This window comes from Vanessa tameamea, chromosome 3 (genome assembly GCF_037043105.1).
Source record: "Vanessa tameamea isolate UH-Manoa-2023 chromosome 3, ilVanTame1 primary haplotype, whole genome shotgun sequence".
In the NCBI taxonomy this organism is placed as follows: Eukaryota; Metazoa; Arthropoda; class Insecta; order Lepidoptera; family Nymphalidae; genus Vanessa; species Vanessa tameamea.
In genome coordinates this window covers 8,467,572-8,484,562 of record NC_087311.1, presented here as the reverse complement: position 1 = coordinate 8,484,562, position 16,991 = coordinate 8,467,572, and the positions used below count along the sequence as shown (strand labels likewise).

At 30.5% G+C, this 16,991-nt stretch overlaps 4 protein-coding genes across 4 annotated transcripts; 1 reads left to right on the top strand and 3 right to left on the bottom strand.

Annotated features, from left to right (window-relative positions):
- LOC113397488 (uncharacterized protein) lies at nt 1-12,000 on the bottom strand. The gene is made up of 7 exons (XM_026635879.2): nt 11,661-12,000; nt 5,119-5,292; nt 3,916-4,039; nt 3,513-3,671; nt 3,187-3,387; nt 2,886-3,106; nt 1-799 (listed from the first exon to the last, which is right to left on the bottom strand). The coding sequence occupies exons 1-7, from the start codon at nt 11,814-11,816 to the stop codon at nt 638-640; spliced, it is 1,197 nt and encodes a 398-aa protein (XP_026491664.1). The 5' UTR covers nt 11,817-12,000; the 3' UTR covers nt 1-637.
- Nucleotides 6,370-7,612, bottom strand: LOC113397495 (cAMP-dependent protein kinase catalytic subunit alpha-like). The gene has a single exon (XM_026635885.2). The coding sequence runs from the start codon at nt 7,496-7,498 to the stop codon at nt 6,428-6,430; it is 1,071 nt and encodes a 356-aa protein (XP_026491670.2). The 5' UTR covers nt 7,499-7,612; the 3' UTR covers nt 6,370-6,427.
- LOC113397491 (cAMP-dependent protein kinase catalytic subunit alpha-like) lies at nt 8,723-9,844 on the bottom strand. Its single transcript, XM_026635881.2, has one exon. It carries the CDS (start codon nt 9,822-9,824, stop codon nt 8,775-8,777), a length of 1,050 nt encoding a protein of 349 aa, XP_026491666.2. The 5' UTR covers nt 9,825-9,844; the 3' UTR covers nt 8,723-8,774.
- On the top strand, nt 10,166-11,491 carry LOC113397490 (cAMP-dependent protein kinase catalytic subunit alpha-like). Its single transcript, XM_064218689.1, has one exon. It carries the CDS (start codon nt 10,230-10,232, stop codon nt 11,310-11,312), a length of 1,083 nt encoding a protein of 360 aa, XP_064074759.1. The 5' UTR covers nt 10,166-10,229; the 3' UTR covers nt 11,313-11,491.
- Nucleotides 12,001-16,991: the final 4,991 nt, after the last annotated feature.

The following is a 16,991-nucleotide window of genomic DNA, read 5'->3' as shown; positions in this document are numbered from 1 at the left end:
GCTTAATATCATCCCAAAATATATTACAACAAAACAAATTATTTGGAAGCATTCTTTAGTACAATGCTTTACTCAAATTCGAGCTGTCACAGTTTATGAAATTATGTTGTTATTATAAATCACAGCTACTGCCGCGTAATCTCGTAATGTTGTATCATTTAATTTGTAGCAGCTCGTCACAATAATACTAATTAGCTTAATAATACTAAATTTAAACAATGTATTTCTAGCCTGACCTATATTTTTTATTTCTAATATTCGGATACAACATATTTAGACAATTCAGTATTTCCGTTGAATATTTTATTTTTAAGCTATTTTACTAGGAATATTTTAAATATTTGTAAAATAACTGCTAGTTGAAATAGATGAACCATTTATTATGTATGAGTTTTGACAGTGAGTAACAAATGTTGTATTCATGTGTGCGCTTCATTGTAAAAAAGCTATCAAACATATTTACGGCGCAGTTTCCGTGCTTTGTAAGTAGTTAATTTATAACTATTACATCAGAGATAGCGATGCATCATCGCCAAATTTGAGGCGATTGAACATTATCGATTTTTTTTTAATTGTAATTGAAGCTTAAGGTGAAAAATTAAATTGTATAGAAGTATTTCTACAATATGCCTAAACATTACACTGATGATTCGTATATTACAATTTGGACTATAGGTGGTTTTGGTTGACTGGTCACGGGGCTTGTGATGTCTCTAATTACAGCCTCGACGGCCGCTTCCCACTCCAGTTGACGTTTCTCACCGAGGGCGTCACGTCCGCTAAATCTGGGCATGGTGACCTAAAACAGATTAAAAAATAAAGTATACAATTGCAATAAACCGTGCCAAGAAAAATAGGTACGCAATCGTCGTTACAAACTTTACAAATTGTATGTAACAACTGTTTTAAATTTTATTCGTTCATTATAATAATTAAATGAAAACTTATTTTAAAAAATTAATATAAAATACAATTATTTAAAATCAAAGAGAAGCTTAAAAGTAAGCCTGTATTCGTAATACCTAATATATATATCTTAATACGCAAAATAGATTACGATATACCTACGTATTTCCTCCCATACCAATGACTTACTTCGTCCCTTACCTTTACACTCCGTTTATTGTCATTTTCAACAAACATGGTGATACAAGCCGCATTTAATTGGTCAAGTAATGCTTTAATAAAACAACAACATAATAACACTAAAATTAAATCGTTTCTATTACAAGTATGTTTCTTTTGAAACTTCTTATAAATATAATTTCACAAAGAATACTATCAAAATAAAGCCACTGTCAAAAGTTTAATTTCGATTAAACAAAGCTCTTGCTGCTTTGATAGGAAAGCGCATTAATGTACACTGTTACTAAGCAATGTATTGTCAACATGTTACTTTAGTAACGTCAAACTATTATATGAACAGGAAGACAACAACTGGATTCAGTCATTAAACTATTCTATTTTCTTAGTAATAATTATTTTTAACTTATACTAACTACATACTCGCAGACTAAACACTGAAAATTAAATTTAACAAGATTTCTAATATCTGACTTTCAAATAAATTTCATATCAAGGCTCTTAATATACTAGATCTATCAGGTTACGATACATTATTTTTTTTCAGATTCTTTGATCCGTATCTATAAAATTATGCTCATACATATGTTTGTATTCCGAAAATCTATATTCGATGCAATTGAGCTCCAGATATTTATTAAAGTTATTTAAAAACGTAAAAATAATAGCTCAAAAAGCTCAGAAGCTACAATCTTTCAACATTGACACGTAATGTCGGATAGATCTCGTCGAAGGTCATTGAAACACTGACGCACTTTTAAAACAGAATTTTATAACCATCAGATCGGAAACTTATAAAAATATCCCATAACATTCATATTTTAGTTCATAATACTTTCAGAGTTTTTTTCGTTGCTCGAATCAGTACGGTATTAATCGATTTCAATCCGATATACAATCAAGTTTATTCCTTAGAATAAAAAACATTGGTCGTTTCATTTCAGCTATTATAGAACCGTTTGACGTATTTTATGGTGTAGTAAAACTAAAAGGGTGGCTATTGCGACATTGAAGCACTCGTCGACCTCGATCTTTACTTATGCAAGCAATACAATACAATCAATGCTGTAAAAATAGACGAAGCTGTCTAATACAAATTCTTATCTTATAAAATATAGAAGTAATATAAAATATTAAGTATATGGAACTGATTTATTGCATCTAACTACTTATAAGCGTAATATGCAATAGTCTATTATCGCAGGCGTTTACTTGTAGCTGTCACGTACGTACGCATCTCCGGTATTGATCTGAACTCCAATAATCAAAGAGAGGAGACCGTTTAGTTGTTTACAAAGTAGACGGATGTCTGTCGGCAGTGCTGTCGGATTATTCGAGCTACGCTTTGAACTCGACAAAATAATAACAAAACACTTATTGAACACTCAATAAATCTTAAAATGTGTCTCTCTCCTGATGTTTATGGAAATAACAGAGTTTGTTTATTAAATATAGATAAGTAAATAATCTCAGAATATTATTATTAGAAAATACTTTGTCATCAATCCACTTTAAATTTTTTCACAATCCTTTTTACACTTCAAATAATCAAATTTAGTTAGTATATTTTTTTGATGTTGTACAAGAAAGTTAATAGTGATAATACGACATATTTTTACTTACCAAAGTGAATAACGTTTTTTATACCAATATTAAAATATCAAAATAAGACATAGTGATAACGGTTTTATATGAAAAACAGTCAAATATATTTTTGGCAGACATAGGCACTTTAAAGTACTGTAAGTTTATTGGGTCAAGGCTTAGGCACTAATTTCGTACAAAGCATAAACTTTACTTACGACAGTTAAGACCTTTCTGAGATCATTATGGAACGCAGACACGTCGACTCCTCGCCCGGCGTCGCCAAGTCTTCTTAATGTGTCTGCCAATGGTCCTGAGAGAGCTCGTAGTTGTTGCCAAGACCTAGCGTATTGCCTTCTAACTAACTCGATAATTGTAGATGTAAGTGCCAAGCCTATCAAAATGTATAGAGTACATAACAACATATACTTCGGTCTTTCTGAAAAATAAAACAAAAGTTAGTGATTTTGTATAACTATTTTAATATATGTAACTCAAGTGTTCATCGAAAACACATACTTGGAACTAGATCACCAAATCCAATGGTAGTCATAGTAATGAAACAAAAATAAAATCCATCATAGAATGTCCAATCATCTTCCCACATTTTAAAGAGTCCCGCTCCAGCTGATAAATATACGAATAGGAAGCACACGGCCCAAAACGCGTACAAAGATCTTTGACCCGCCGGATTTGTTTCTGATAGTCGATTACACCATTCTAGATACAACAAACAATTACTGGAAATAAATATAAGAATATTTCTTTTACATCATTACCGGAAAATTTATGTGCAGCACGCGTGGCCGCAAGCCGCACATAAATCGTTGTCTAAATAAACTTACTCGGCATTGTAGGCAAGTGTTTGGCTACAATAGACACAACTGTTGCAAATACTCTTCCGAGATCAGCGATCACTGTGAGCGTTAGTGGAATTCCAATGAGTGCGTATGCAATGCAGAATAGTCTTCCCCAGAATGTTTCTGGTACAATATTACCGTATCCTGTAATAAAAGTGGAGTATAAATAAAAATCGCATTTTCGTGTTTTATTCTAATACTTGTACGTATTGCATGTAATAGATATATAAATTATAATATTATTTTCGTTTGAAGTTTTTGAATAAAATAAATATTCATGTTGGTCGCCGTCTTTATCGATTAATAATACATTGAAGATTATTTCTTATGAAATATCCTTCTGAATATAACACATTTATACTGTGTATGCTTACATGGTCGTACACACCTATTGTGGTGAGTACAGTTGATGAAAAGAACACGGCTTGTAATATACTCCATTTTTCTTCAAGTGGAGGAAAATTTCTTTCTATTTCCAAAGCAATACCACTGCCAGATGCGTCCTCTAGTACCTTTTAAACGACATTTTCAAAACATTAATATAAAAATAAATAAATATATAATCATCATTTCACTTTTCCGGTGATTAATATAAGCTTGTAAATATTTATTATATTTATTATTAACATTATAATAAACGTTTATTAGGAAACCAAAACAAGTAAAATGTAAGATTTTTTTGAAGCGATAGATGAATATCATATTACATCTACTTACATAGTGTACATCTACTCGTTCAATTAAAATATCTACACTATTTAGTTCTTATATTGTAAAATTGCGATTAAATAATCAATGCCTAATTTAATACTAAAATTTACGTTACAATATCTAGATCAGATAGAATATAAACATGCTCAGACGTACGGTGGTTGCGTGGGTCAAGATCAAAACCGCATTGGATTAGCTAATAAGAGGATAACATGGCCACGTGGCTTATGGACGCTGCGTGTGCATTAATATTTGCGTTACGTTGTCCAAATATTTATTTTTAATACCATATATCAAAATTAAACGATGTTATCAGTGCTAGTTTATGTTTTTTCGTGGTGAAAGCTACAATTACCTACATGGCATGACGCCGTGCAATTAAAATTTATAGTAATAGTTAAACCTAATTTTTGTTTTATGAGTTGTATAAATTGAATATAGGTTATATTGCCATCCCTCATTGATTTTCTTCTAGGGGCTTAAAAGTTTGTTTGTATTTATTACCATTAGCTTGTCCTTATTCATGGGTCGAAGCAATGCGTTTTATAATACTGCAAGAATTGTCAGATCAATACGGTCGGCCGCCAGTCTACTGTCTACCTTTAGAAACAATTTTCTGATTTTCAACCACCTTACGAGTTTTTTACTCTAGTGCTCAGAGTATTAATGAAAACCTCTCTTAGGAAACTTAACCGGAACAATATTGAGAAATGCTGTTAGTTATGGCAATAAAGTGAGTAAACTTTATGTATCAAGATATAAGCTCTGCAAAGAATGTTGATAATAATATTTTCCAAGGGCGAAGTAAAAAGAAAACATAATTATTGGTCGATCATTCAATACGAGCACATTCTGATATATTTCAAGCTTTTCAACTTACTTTCTCGTACACGGCGAGTTGGTCACTTAAAACTTTTTCTAAGCTTATGACTTCAGTCCCATTCATATTGTAATCGGCTACTACTCTAATGAGATTCCATCTTTCCGTTAAGATACGATCTCTAAGAATTTCTTGCTTCGCCAGTTCGGCTGGATATTCAAGCGCTCGAAAGACCTAAATCAAAATAAATTAGTGTGTAATTTATATTAAATATACCCTTTGCGATGATAAAAAACGTTTCAAACATGTCTCATATATATGTTTAGAACAAAATGGACAACAAACACATAAATATATTATATTTTATCGCTACATCAAAATAAAGGTGTATTTTAAAACTAGTTTATAATAACACCAATAAAATTTGAAGTGCACTTGTAACAAATATTTCTTTAATCGTTTATATAATTTATAGGTTGTATACCGTTTAATCGTTTTTTAATCATTGCCTTTGCTAGTTCGTTGTTTCTTTTTTTATATAATTTAACTCTTAGCAAATAAAAAACGACATTCAATTTATCTCGTACATGTATCACGAAACTCGATTTAACTCTAATTTAGCATTTATTACAAACCTGGGTAGTTTTCCGATGCTAGCTATAAGTATTTTGTTTTGTAAACTTTTATGTATAAATAAATTAAAAAATATATATAAATTGAAACAAATACTTTTTACTGAGCCGAGAACAACCAGAGTGAATTCAGCTTGAACTTATCTTCGAAAACCCTCAATACCAGTCACTCTTTTAACTAATTTTACCAATTAAAGTATATCCACATAATACGTTGTTTACAATTATAATATGTTTATATGTTGATTTCTACAAAAAAATCTGCAAATTCATTTATTCATATAGATTATATAGATATAGATTATAAACCTATATAATCAAGATATATAAAATTTCTGTTGCGTCTTAATTAATCAAGTGAAAAAGTAATCGTTAATAGCTATTTAAGTTATACATTTTTACATATCTTATATTATAATTTCTTCTTTATATTTTCATCCATACTATTTTTATAGTGTTGTATATATATTTTAAGGTAAATATTGTTACTTAATAGTAATAATTTTAAATTAATAATTGAGGTATTAAATAAAGGATTTTAGCGTAGGAAGGAATTCCTTGTCCATGAATTCTTCATATTGTCCTTCACTATTTCAATCCAAAAAGTCACTAATAATGATGTTTATTAAATATGTTATAATAATAGGATTAAATAATAATAGTTAATTAAAAGAAAATACACAAATTATAACTTTATTTATGATGGAACCTTTTTATAACATTTGTGTTATGACAAGTTAAAAGTTTTCGAAATCCTTTTCAAATAGACATACTGGTGATTTTTTTAATTTCATTTCTCCCATTTCAGGAAAATTACTAGAATCGCCAGGATTCCGACATATAGGCACGAATGGTGGGTATACTTTTTGATGTAATATCATAGCCCAGTTATATTCACTGAACCATACATGACTTTTAATATCATATACACCCGCCTTTAACGAACCGTAGCGCTTAGTTGGGTCCACATCCAAAAGATGTCTAATTAAAGATTTACATGTAGGTGTCATATAATCTGGAGTCTTGTAAATTCCATTAAGGATTTTTTCATAAAGTTTCATTGTATCTGAGTGATAAAATGGTGGATAGCCAGCTATCATCTCATAAATAAGAATCCCCAGCGACCACCAATCCACGGTATACGTGTATCCTTTGGATAAGATAATCTCCGGAGCTATATACTCGGGTGTACCGCATATAGTCCACGTGCGACTTTTTATCGGCTTACCAAAACCGAAATCACCGAGCTTAATGTAACCAGACTCATTAATCATTATATTTTCTGGTTTAATATCCCTATGAACTATACTACAATGATGCAGATATTCTAATGCTAAAACGATTTGCGCCGTATAAAATTGTGCCAATGGTTCAGACAGATTTTTCATCCTTCGTATTAATGTAAATAGTTCGCCGCCAGCTTCGAATGGCAATATAAGATAAATATACGAGTTATCCTTGCAACAAAAATCTAGTGTTATCAAAAACGGAAATGTGATACTCTGTAAAATTTTCTTTTCTTGGTAAAGCTGTTTGGTATTTTTCTTTTTTATTACTTGAGCTTTCTCAATAGCTTTCATAGCGTGGTACGCAAAACTAGTTTTGTCACGAACGAGGAATACTGTCCCGTAGGAACCAACGCCAATAATCCTGACAAGGTCGAAATCTTCAGATGATTTTTCGTACTTTATAGTTGAAGCGTAGGTTTTCAAATAATCTTGTTTCAAAACGTCTAAATGACGTTTATGGCTGATTTGTGAATCATATGTGTAATGTACAAGTTTCTCTTCTTTTTTATCAAATATCATTTTTACAATAAAACTTTCTTAATTACAATATCTCTTGAATCCATCCATTCCCAAATAGAGTTATGCATATCATGAAAAAAATTCAAAGATTCAAAGCTTTGAGATCTCCTTATTATTAAAATATTGGTGACAGTTGAAAAAGTGACAAATATAGGAATCTGACATCCATCATAGAACCAGAACAACATTAATCCTAACGGATGATCATAGATATTTAATATAAATTTAAAAAATATATCTTAATGTAGTTCACTAGCCTTTACAACTGTAAAGGCTAAACCATATTTAGCTAATACTTTATTTGTATTTTCATAATCCTATTATTATTATAATAAATAATATCAATTTATCAGGTTTTTATATTCGTATTCCTTGTATCGTTATAATGCTGTCGTATAATTGTTCACATCAATTGAGTTAAACTTCGTACAGTTGATGTATATTACGTTATTTTTTCTGTTAATTAACATACATAGGTAACGCAAAACTCATATCGGATATTTGCTTACGAAAAGAATTCAAGATGAATTGCAACATTGCAATAACGCTCATTTTTGTACGTATTTTACGAGTATCTATACGTTGACGCATCGCTTATTCGATTAGACTTAAGCTTTGTACAGTTGTTTTTGGCACTTGCTTGAAGGTTTCTGGCAACGCATCATCAATGTATAAATATGCATAACATTTTCCAAAAAAACTTAATGCAAGACATATTTTAATGCACAAGTAAGTACGCAATCGACTCGACTGGAAAGAGTTTAGTCGTAGGAACAATGACTTTGCGTACTTTTTGGGACACCGCAGTGTAGATCAACTCTAACTTTGAGACTCCGGGGTGCTATGGAATTTTTTCGAGACAAAAATACATTTTTTTAGCCCCACCCGTGGTTCTCTCTCAGAACTTCAGGATCTGCAGCCATATATACAAGACCAACAAAGCAAAAATGTAACCTAGTAATAATATATTGTGTTGTACAGCTCTTTACTCTGTGTAAACAAATTTTATTGAAATAAATGTATAACATTTTAAAATCTGATGCAATACTTGGAATATTTTATAAATTCTATAACAAAAGTTTTAAAACATTTATATATTAATTATCATCGAAAATAGTCTTCCATTTTGTTCGTATTTAGTTACAAGAGGAGAATTAAACATTGCATTCTAGAACTTTGACAAATCTGCTCAATAGAAATTGATCAATCATCGTCGTGACTTGGCGAGATACTAGTATAAATAAGTATACTAATAATAGGCACTAGATTTATGATTTTAAAACTCTTCAAACTCTTTTGCGTAATAGTACTTTGAACTTTTTTTAAGTTTTATTTGTTGTATTTCTGGAAAATTGCTGGTGTCACCTGGCGAAGAACAAATAGGCACAAATGCTGCTTGAACCCGTTGATGCAATATAGATTGCCAGCAAATATCATTAAACCAAGAATGAGCTTTAACATCATAGACACCGTTCTTTAAAGATCCTAGACGTTTCGTGGGATCTACTTGTAACAGACTCTTTATCAAATTTTTACAATCAGAATTTAAAGTATCTGGACATTTATAATGACCTTCTAGAATTTTTTCATACAACTTGCTTGGGTCAGAAGCAAAGAAAGGAGGGTAACCCGAACACATTTCAAAAATTAAAACTCCAAGTGCCCACCAATCCACAGCAAATGAATAACCTTTTGCCATTATGACTTCAGGTGCTAAATATTCAGGTGTACCACACAAAGTCCATGTTTTTTTCTTAAGTATTTTACAAAATCCAAAATCACATAGTTTTATATACCCATTCGTATCAATCAATATATTCTCAGGTTTGATATCTCTGTGTATGATATCACAATAATGTAAATACTCTAAAGCTAACGCTACTTGACTAGCGTAGAATTTCGACATCTCCTCTGAGAAATTACCATATTTTTGTATGTACGTAAATAGTTCTCCACCAGCCACATAGGGTAATATAAAGTAAAGGTATAAATTATCTTTAAATGCGTTATCAAGCGAAAGAACAAATGGAAACTGAACAGCTTGAAGAATTTTCTTTTCCAATATTAAATGTTTTACATGTCTACGTTCAACGACAATTTCTTTTGCAACGACTTTCATGGCATGGTATGTAAATGTACTTTTATCTCTGACTAAAAATACTTCTCCGTAAGCTCCGTTGCCAATTGCCTTTATACTATCATAATCGATTGAAGTTTTTTCTGACTGGGTAGGATCATCGTATCTTTTTAAAAATTCAGATTTCAACATATCCAAGTAACGACGGTGATCCTGATGATTCTGACGCGTGTACGGAGATCTAGCCATATGTTACAAAAATGTTATTACAGTTACATGATCCCGAAAGTAAACTAGTAAAATCATTTGTAAATATAAACATGACCATAAAATAAATTGTATTCTGTGTTCATTATGACAACAATGTTTATTACAAATTCTGTCAAATAAAATTTTTATTTCTATTAATTTAATAATAGTTTTATTTAAAAAAAAATAAGACTATTTTTAATGTAAATTCATTAAAATAATTAGTGTCAAGGAATTGTAAATTATCACATTTATATATATTTTTTATATAAATATGATGTAAACTTTTTTCAGTATCAATGTCTCAGAAACGTCTTTTTATAACGTCAAAATTGAGGCGAAATATTTTATTTTATAATCGTAAAAAAAACCCTCAAACTGATTTCACAAAAAGATATCGACGCTATGGCTGATGATGCCAAAAGATATGGTAGCTCAGCTTTCATTGCGGGGTATTCTGATGCAAAACAAGAACAATATAACCAATACCTCAAGAAACTACACCGAGATTTTATAGATTCTTGGAATGACAAGCCACAGGACCAAGCTAAATTGGGTGATTTTGAACAACAAAAAATATTAGGCACTGGTGCATTTGGAGTGGTTTATTTAACTAAACATTTGATTACTGGAAAATATTATGCTATGAAAATGCTAGAAAAAGAAAACATAGTAAAGTTAAAGCAAATCGAACACAGTTATTATGAAAAAAAAATTCTATGCGGTCTCAATTTTACATTTTGTGTTTATATGAAATACTTTTTCAAAGATAATGTATACCTTTATTTTGTTCTCCCGTACATTGCTGGAGGAGAAATGTTTACGCACTTACGTAAACTAGGTAAATTCGAGGAAACATCCTCAAAATTTTATGGCGCTCAAGTGATCCTGGCACTCGAATATTTGCATGCTTGTGAACTGGTTTATCGAGATTTAAAGCCGGAAAATATTTTAATCGAACGAACTGGATACATAAAAATAACTGATTTTGGTTTTTGTAAATTGATTCGTGGTAGAACTTGGACACTATGTGGTACTCCAGAATATTTAGCACCAGAAATTATTTTAAGTAAGGGATACGGAATGTCAGTTGATTGGTGGTCCCTTGGAGTCCTTTTATTTGAAATGAGCGCTGGTCATCCACCATTTTATGCGTCAGACCCTATGAGAATTTATGAAAAGATTGTTGCTGGAAAATACAGGTGTCCTAACCACTTTTCGTTGGAATTAAAGGATTTAATATCGCGTATACTCCAGACGGATATAACTAGACGTTTAGGGAACCTTAAGAGCGGTGCGTTAGATTTTAAAAATCATAAATGGTTTCGCGAAATCGATTGGGATAGCCTACTGAACAGTCGTTTTCCAGCACCTTTCATACCAAAAATTCGATCTCCGGGTGATTCGTCTTATTTTGAAAGCTACGAGGAAGAAAAAATAAAAGAGAGCCCAATATGTTTATATGAAGAAGAATTTGCTGACTTCTAAACGAGCTGTTGACAGAATACTTTTTTCTTATTTTTTAATGTACCGTGAATAAGAATATCACAATTTAGTTTAAGCTGGAACGTCGGGTTAATTTTAATTTAGGTTTCGACTTACATATAATTAACACCTCTTTTCTTGTTGCTATTTAAGTAAATTAATGCATATGGCATATATTTTCTATTTTAATTTAGTTCTTAAATATTAATAAGGTATTAAAAATTTTATTATTAAATTTATCTTTAATCACAAAGCTTTTAGTAGTTTTATGATTTAAAATTTCGAAAAAAAATAAATTTATTTTCGAAAATAAATACAAATACAAGTTTAAAAGAATTGAGAAAAACTTACCAATCCACCTCCAGCTGTATATAACATAAGAGCAACGAATAGCCCAATATGAGATAGAGCTGCTCTTGGGATAAAACGCTCCCAATTAGATACGGGCGTCGTAGAACCCATGAGGGTCTCGGTTTCCCAATTCACATTATTTACTCCCTTACACATTTTCCTTTAACTCTTCTTGCTCCCAGAATTGACGTAAAACCGCTTTACAAATATTTTTGTTTTAAATTTTACACTTCATTATTAAATTGAACCTCATTATCTATATCTGAAAAATAAGACTATGTTATGTCTATATTATGTTACAAATGAAATAAAATAATTTCATGCAATTTATTTGTCATCCGAACAAAATACTTATATTTTTCAATATACGTTGCTGAAACTAAAAGCTACTACCATTTAAAAAGCGCTGCGATATTATGTTTCACGCGAAAGTGGCATGCACTCAGAATTATTTACCCAAAAATGACTGAATATATTGAAAATGTAACTTTTCAGCGTTTATATTAATGATGTAACGATCCAGCTACATAACGCTCTGAATACGCATACTTTCACCTTCAAATGTGTATTTTGTTAATGTTTGATTGTTCTTAATATATATTAAAATTAGGTGAGATCATTCGAGATAGTAGTTTTATTTCACAGTAACTGTCAGTTTTTCACGTTATCCTACAGACCTCTTTAACTTCGTTCTATTAACGCAACATACATATATTGTTAACGTGATCTTTAAAACTACACGGTATGGACGTACCAGATACAACGGGCGCCTACAGAAAGTTGCCAAACCTTGTGTACTTAGGGATCTCTATGAGATTGCATTCGGAAATTATGATAGATAATTCATTTAACTGAATTATTTATTCTCTTGTATTAAAGTAATTTACCTTATTTATATTATAATAAATAAATACCAAGCAAATAAGATTAAATAGACATCCAAAATCAAATTTTATAAATATACGATATGATGTATGATAATAAATTTGTTAAAATGGTGTACTAAATTTGATATGGATGCCCTTGAATACGCAACATTAAGGCTTTAAGACGTTATTCTCAGTGACACGTAAAAAAGGGTATAATACCAGTTATTATATATATTCGCCAATCATGCTAATACAATGCTCATTTCAGCAGACAATTTTGTACCTTAAGCTTTCATTTTAATACAATAAAGTCTGCAATGCGTAAAGTTACATAAGTCAAACACTTTAAACTTGAAAATTACTTTAAGGTAAATCAATTGTATTGAGACATAATTATAGAATATAAACACATCAATATATTCACATTATAGCATAAATAAAAAGGAAAAAGGACGTACCGCTTTTTTTAAATTTAGTCAAACAATTGAAATAAATCTATTATGCACTAAGTTGAGATTAACGCTGCAATCACAATAAATGTTTGTCACAATGATGAAACAAAGACTATTTATAATATAGTTCACAATAACGTATTCTCAAGTCACGAAGTTACGTTCGTAGAAAGACTAAAATAACAAGATTCGGGAACATCCATTCCCGGCTACGCTTCGGAAACAACTGAATATACTGAAATTATTTCGCTGTAACAGAGTTTATGATAAGCTTTTTGCAGAAAATTTTGCTATAAATAGTTCTCAATGATTTGTTTTAAAGAGAAAATAACTATCAATACCTTATTTAGATTTATAAAATAAAACTCTAGTAATAATGCTAAAAAAAGGGAAAAATATTTATTAATTGAACAACGGAATTAATAAAAAACATACATATATTCGATCATTTTCGTCCTACATCTTAATGGATTTTATCATAATCATTTACCTGATTCAGTCAAAAGACTTAATTAATTTCCTCATACACAGAATATAGTATTTAAAAAAAGCATTTATGAATAAGGAGGCGTTGGCTTTTTTTAAAGATTTATAACCTTTTTATCATTTATTATTTATATTTTTATTATTTATATTTTTATTTCCTATTACTAAATTGAACATCGATTATATTAAAATTTTGGCATTTTATCGCAGTAATTTATAAAACAGGTTTGCGGGCTCGCGCCTTGCGGCAAATTCGTTCTGTACACGCGACCCACTGGTATTGAACGCTGATAATAATGAACGCAACTCATTAACTTCACTCTCTGTTTTGCTCAGGCGCTTTTCTGACTTTTATTATATAATAATAATTATCGATAACAATCATATTCAAGCTTACACGTTATATTTTGTTGTTGTATTTTGATATAAAATTAAATAATTAAATCTAAATAAAAACATTCTAAGATTCGTGATATTTTATTTATATAACTAAAAGTATGTTAACTATTCCTTATACTGCAGATTTTTTAAGTGAAAAATAACTCGTATATCTATACTAATAATAGTACTTATGAACGACAGCACACACAACATTTAATTGTATTTTTCCACATTACTATAGTTTAGAATAAAGCAAAATTACTAAAAAATCAATAATTCGCCGCAATAGCATTACATATAAGTATACTGGAACATTTTAAACCAGTGTAATTCTGTAGCTGAATGTCCTTGCAGAAAAATAAAGTAAAAATAAAAAATGCCTACTCTTTTTTTACTATTGGGATAGTAGTATACTGTCCAAGCATAGCATTCATCTTCTGATTATTATTGGAATATATTTTTTATAATAACTATTTAGTCGCAGAAAAACAATGTGTAGATAAAAAAAATCTAGTCTAAATGAATGGTCAAACTATGTAATAAGCAATATTACGCTTATAAAGCAAATCTAAGCGAGTTGATAAATTAATGATCTATAGTTAATTAAATGAAATCACGCTAAACAAAAACTAGTAAATCAAGCAGCAACAATATTAGAAAATTGCAGTAGTCTTATAAATGTGTAGTTTTATTTAAACATTTTAAGCAATATTTTGTTACTTTAATATATACTGAAAGATAGTCGCATGTTTTGTAAAACGTGTCATAAGTTATTTATCTTTTAATCATAGTCATGGTCCCGCCAGGCAGAGCAAAGTGATATAGCGCCGTTTTGGCCAGGCAATATATTTTGTGATTGCTAAATTATGAGCTAGGGTGGCAATGCGACGCGATTGGAGAGTTCAGGCTTTTCTAAGCATGGAATGAATACCGCCTTTTCATAATTTACCACAGTCCACCACGCTAAGTGACTTAAAAAATAGGGTTAGGTAATTGAAATTGAGATGGCCCAGTGGTTAGAACGCGTGCATCTTAACCGATGATTGCGGGTTCAAACCCAGGCAAGCACCACTGAATTTTCATGTGCTTAATGTGTGTTTATAATTCATCTCGTGTTCGGCGATGAAGGAAAACATCGTGAGGAAACCTGCATGTGTTTAATGTCAACGAAATTCTGACACATGTGTATTCCACCAACCCGCATTGGAGCAGCGTGATGGAATATGCTCCAAACCTTCTCCTCAAAGGAAGAGGAGGCCTTAGCCCAGCAGTGGCAAAATTTACAGGCTGTTAATGTAAATGTAATGATAATGAACTTAACAAATATAATTTAATTTGTATTTTTTTTTGCTTTTTTTATTCACATACAATAAGATTTCTTTAAAGCACGAGCGTCAATCGCTCATACTAATGCACACCGGGCCGGGCGCGCCTCCGTGAGTAAATCTTTACCACGAATTGAACGTCGCTTGATAAAATATATGATTGATATGTTCTTGGGATTACTTATTACATCTATAAGAACACTTTATAAGAGTAAAAAAATATTGAAGTTGAGAAAGCAATTGATCTTATAAACTTTAGTTTTTCACCTTTATTTAATTTATTTTTTAGAGATCATTTTCGAGATTAATATTTACAACAAACAAATTGCTTTTATATTATACGATGTCCTACATCTGTTCACAGAGTATTTATCACAATTTATATTAACGGAAAATGATATTTTTAATTTGTGTAATTGTTTTAACTTTTTAAATACGTCGTCTTTTATAATATTAAGATATAAAATTTATAAAATCAATAAGCAAACTCGTACACGTTCTTTGTTTATCCTGAAAATACAAACTACTAGTATAAATAAATAAACGAATCATACCTTTTGAAATTATTTATTTTATTAACATATACATACATTTAATGATATTATTATGATTCACATTACAAAATATTTAATAAAATACCTACATTGAGCATTATCCTATACGTAGTATACACGTACAGTATCTATCTATGTAATATATCTTTTACTTGAGAAATGGAAGGCTCCAATAAAGGCATCGCCATTATTTTTAATGTACAAACAAACCGGTTCGCATTTTAATATATGCTTATGTTCATTAACAGCAAATATTCACGTAAACGTAAAGAATATGAAATAGCAGAAGAGCTAATCGTCAATTTGACTGAGGTTTCATTATAATTAACCAAACCATCTGGCTGTCTAATATACTTTCCTTAACTATCTCTAAGAATACTATATCAATTGGTTGAAATATTTTTGTCAAAAAAATAAACGCATAAATTATTTTGAATAAGTTATTTACTAATTCCAAAAAAAAAATTTTATTGAATAAATATCTCAGAGTATGAATATCTTGTTTTGTTGATAAAATTAAGTACAAAGGAAAAATTTTGTTCTAATAAATTGGTTAAGTGGCTGCCAGCTCTCGGTATAAACGTCAAATGACTAAATGTCTCTTTCAAATTAAAATAATAGGTATTTATGCTGCAAATTAAAAGACAATTTGGAATTAGACGAGACTATTTGTGCCATATGTTCGCTGTAACACTTTCCGACCTTCCCGTGGTATGAGACTGGCCAGTGTGTCGTTACATGTAGCGTCCCACAAAAAGACCTGTTCCAATTCTTATGAATTCAATTTCAGTCCATAGTTACTTTTCTATAATCACGATTTTGTCTAGAGTACAATGAAAGTAATGAACTTTGCCAGTAAAAGTCTTTTTTATTATATCACAAGAAAGAATCGGAAACGCCTACCTGAACACCTTGGGCAAGAAGAATGAAGAAGTAGTTCCAGATGGAGAACTATTGTTATGCGAAAACATTCACTGTCTGAAAGATTACTCAGGGATTTATTTCTTTAAAGGGAACCGCATGCAACGAACGACTGACTCCTTAGTTGATAATATCTTTGTGCCATTCGCAGTTGAAACACATAGTAATAATGTAAAAACTTATCTGAAAAGTAATCCCTACGTATTGCTTTTACTGGTTATTTTTGCCCCGAGGAGCAGAATTGCGATTCCAGAGAAATCATTCTTTTGTAAATAAATATTTTGGAATGTCAATACTATATAATACCTGTCTAATGCTTTTTACCTTAATTAGTTTTAATTTT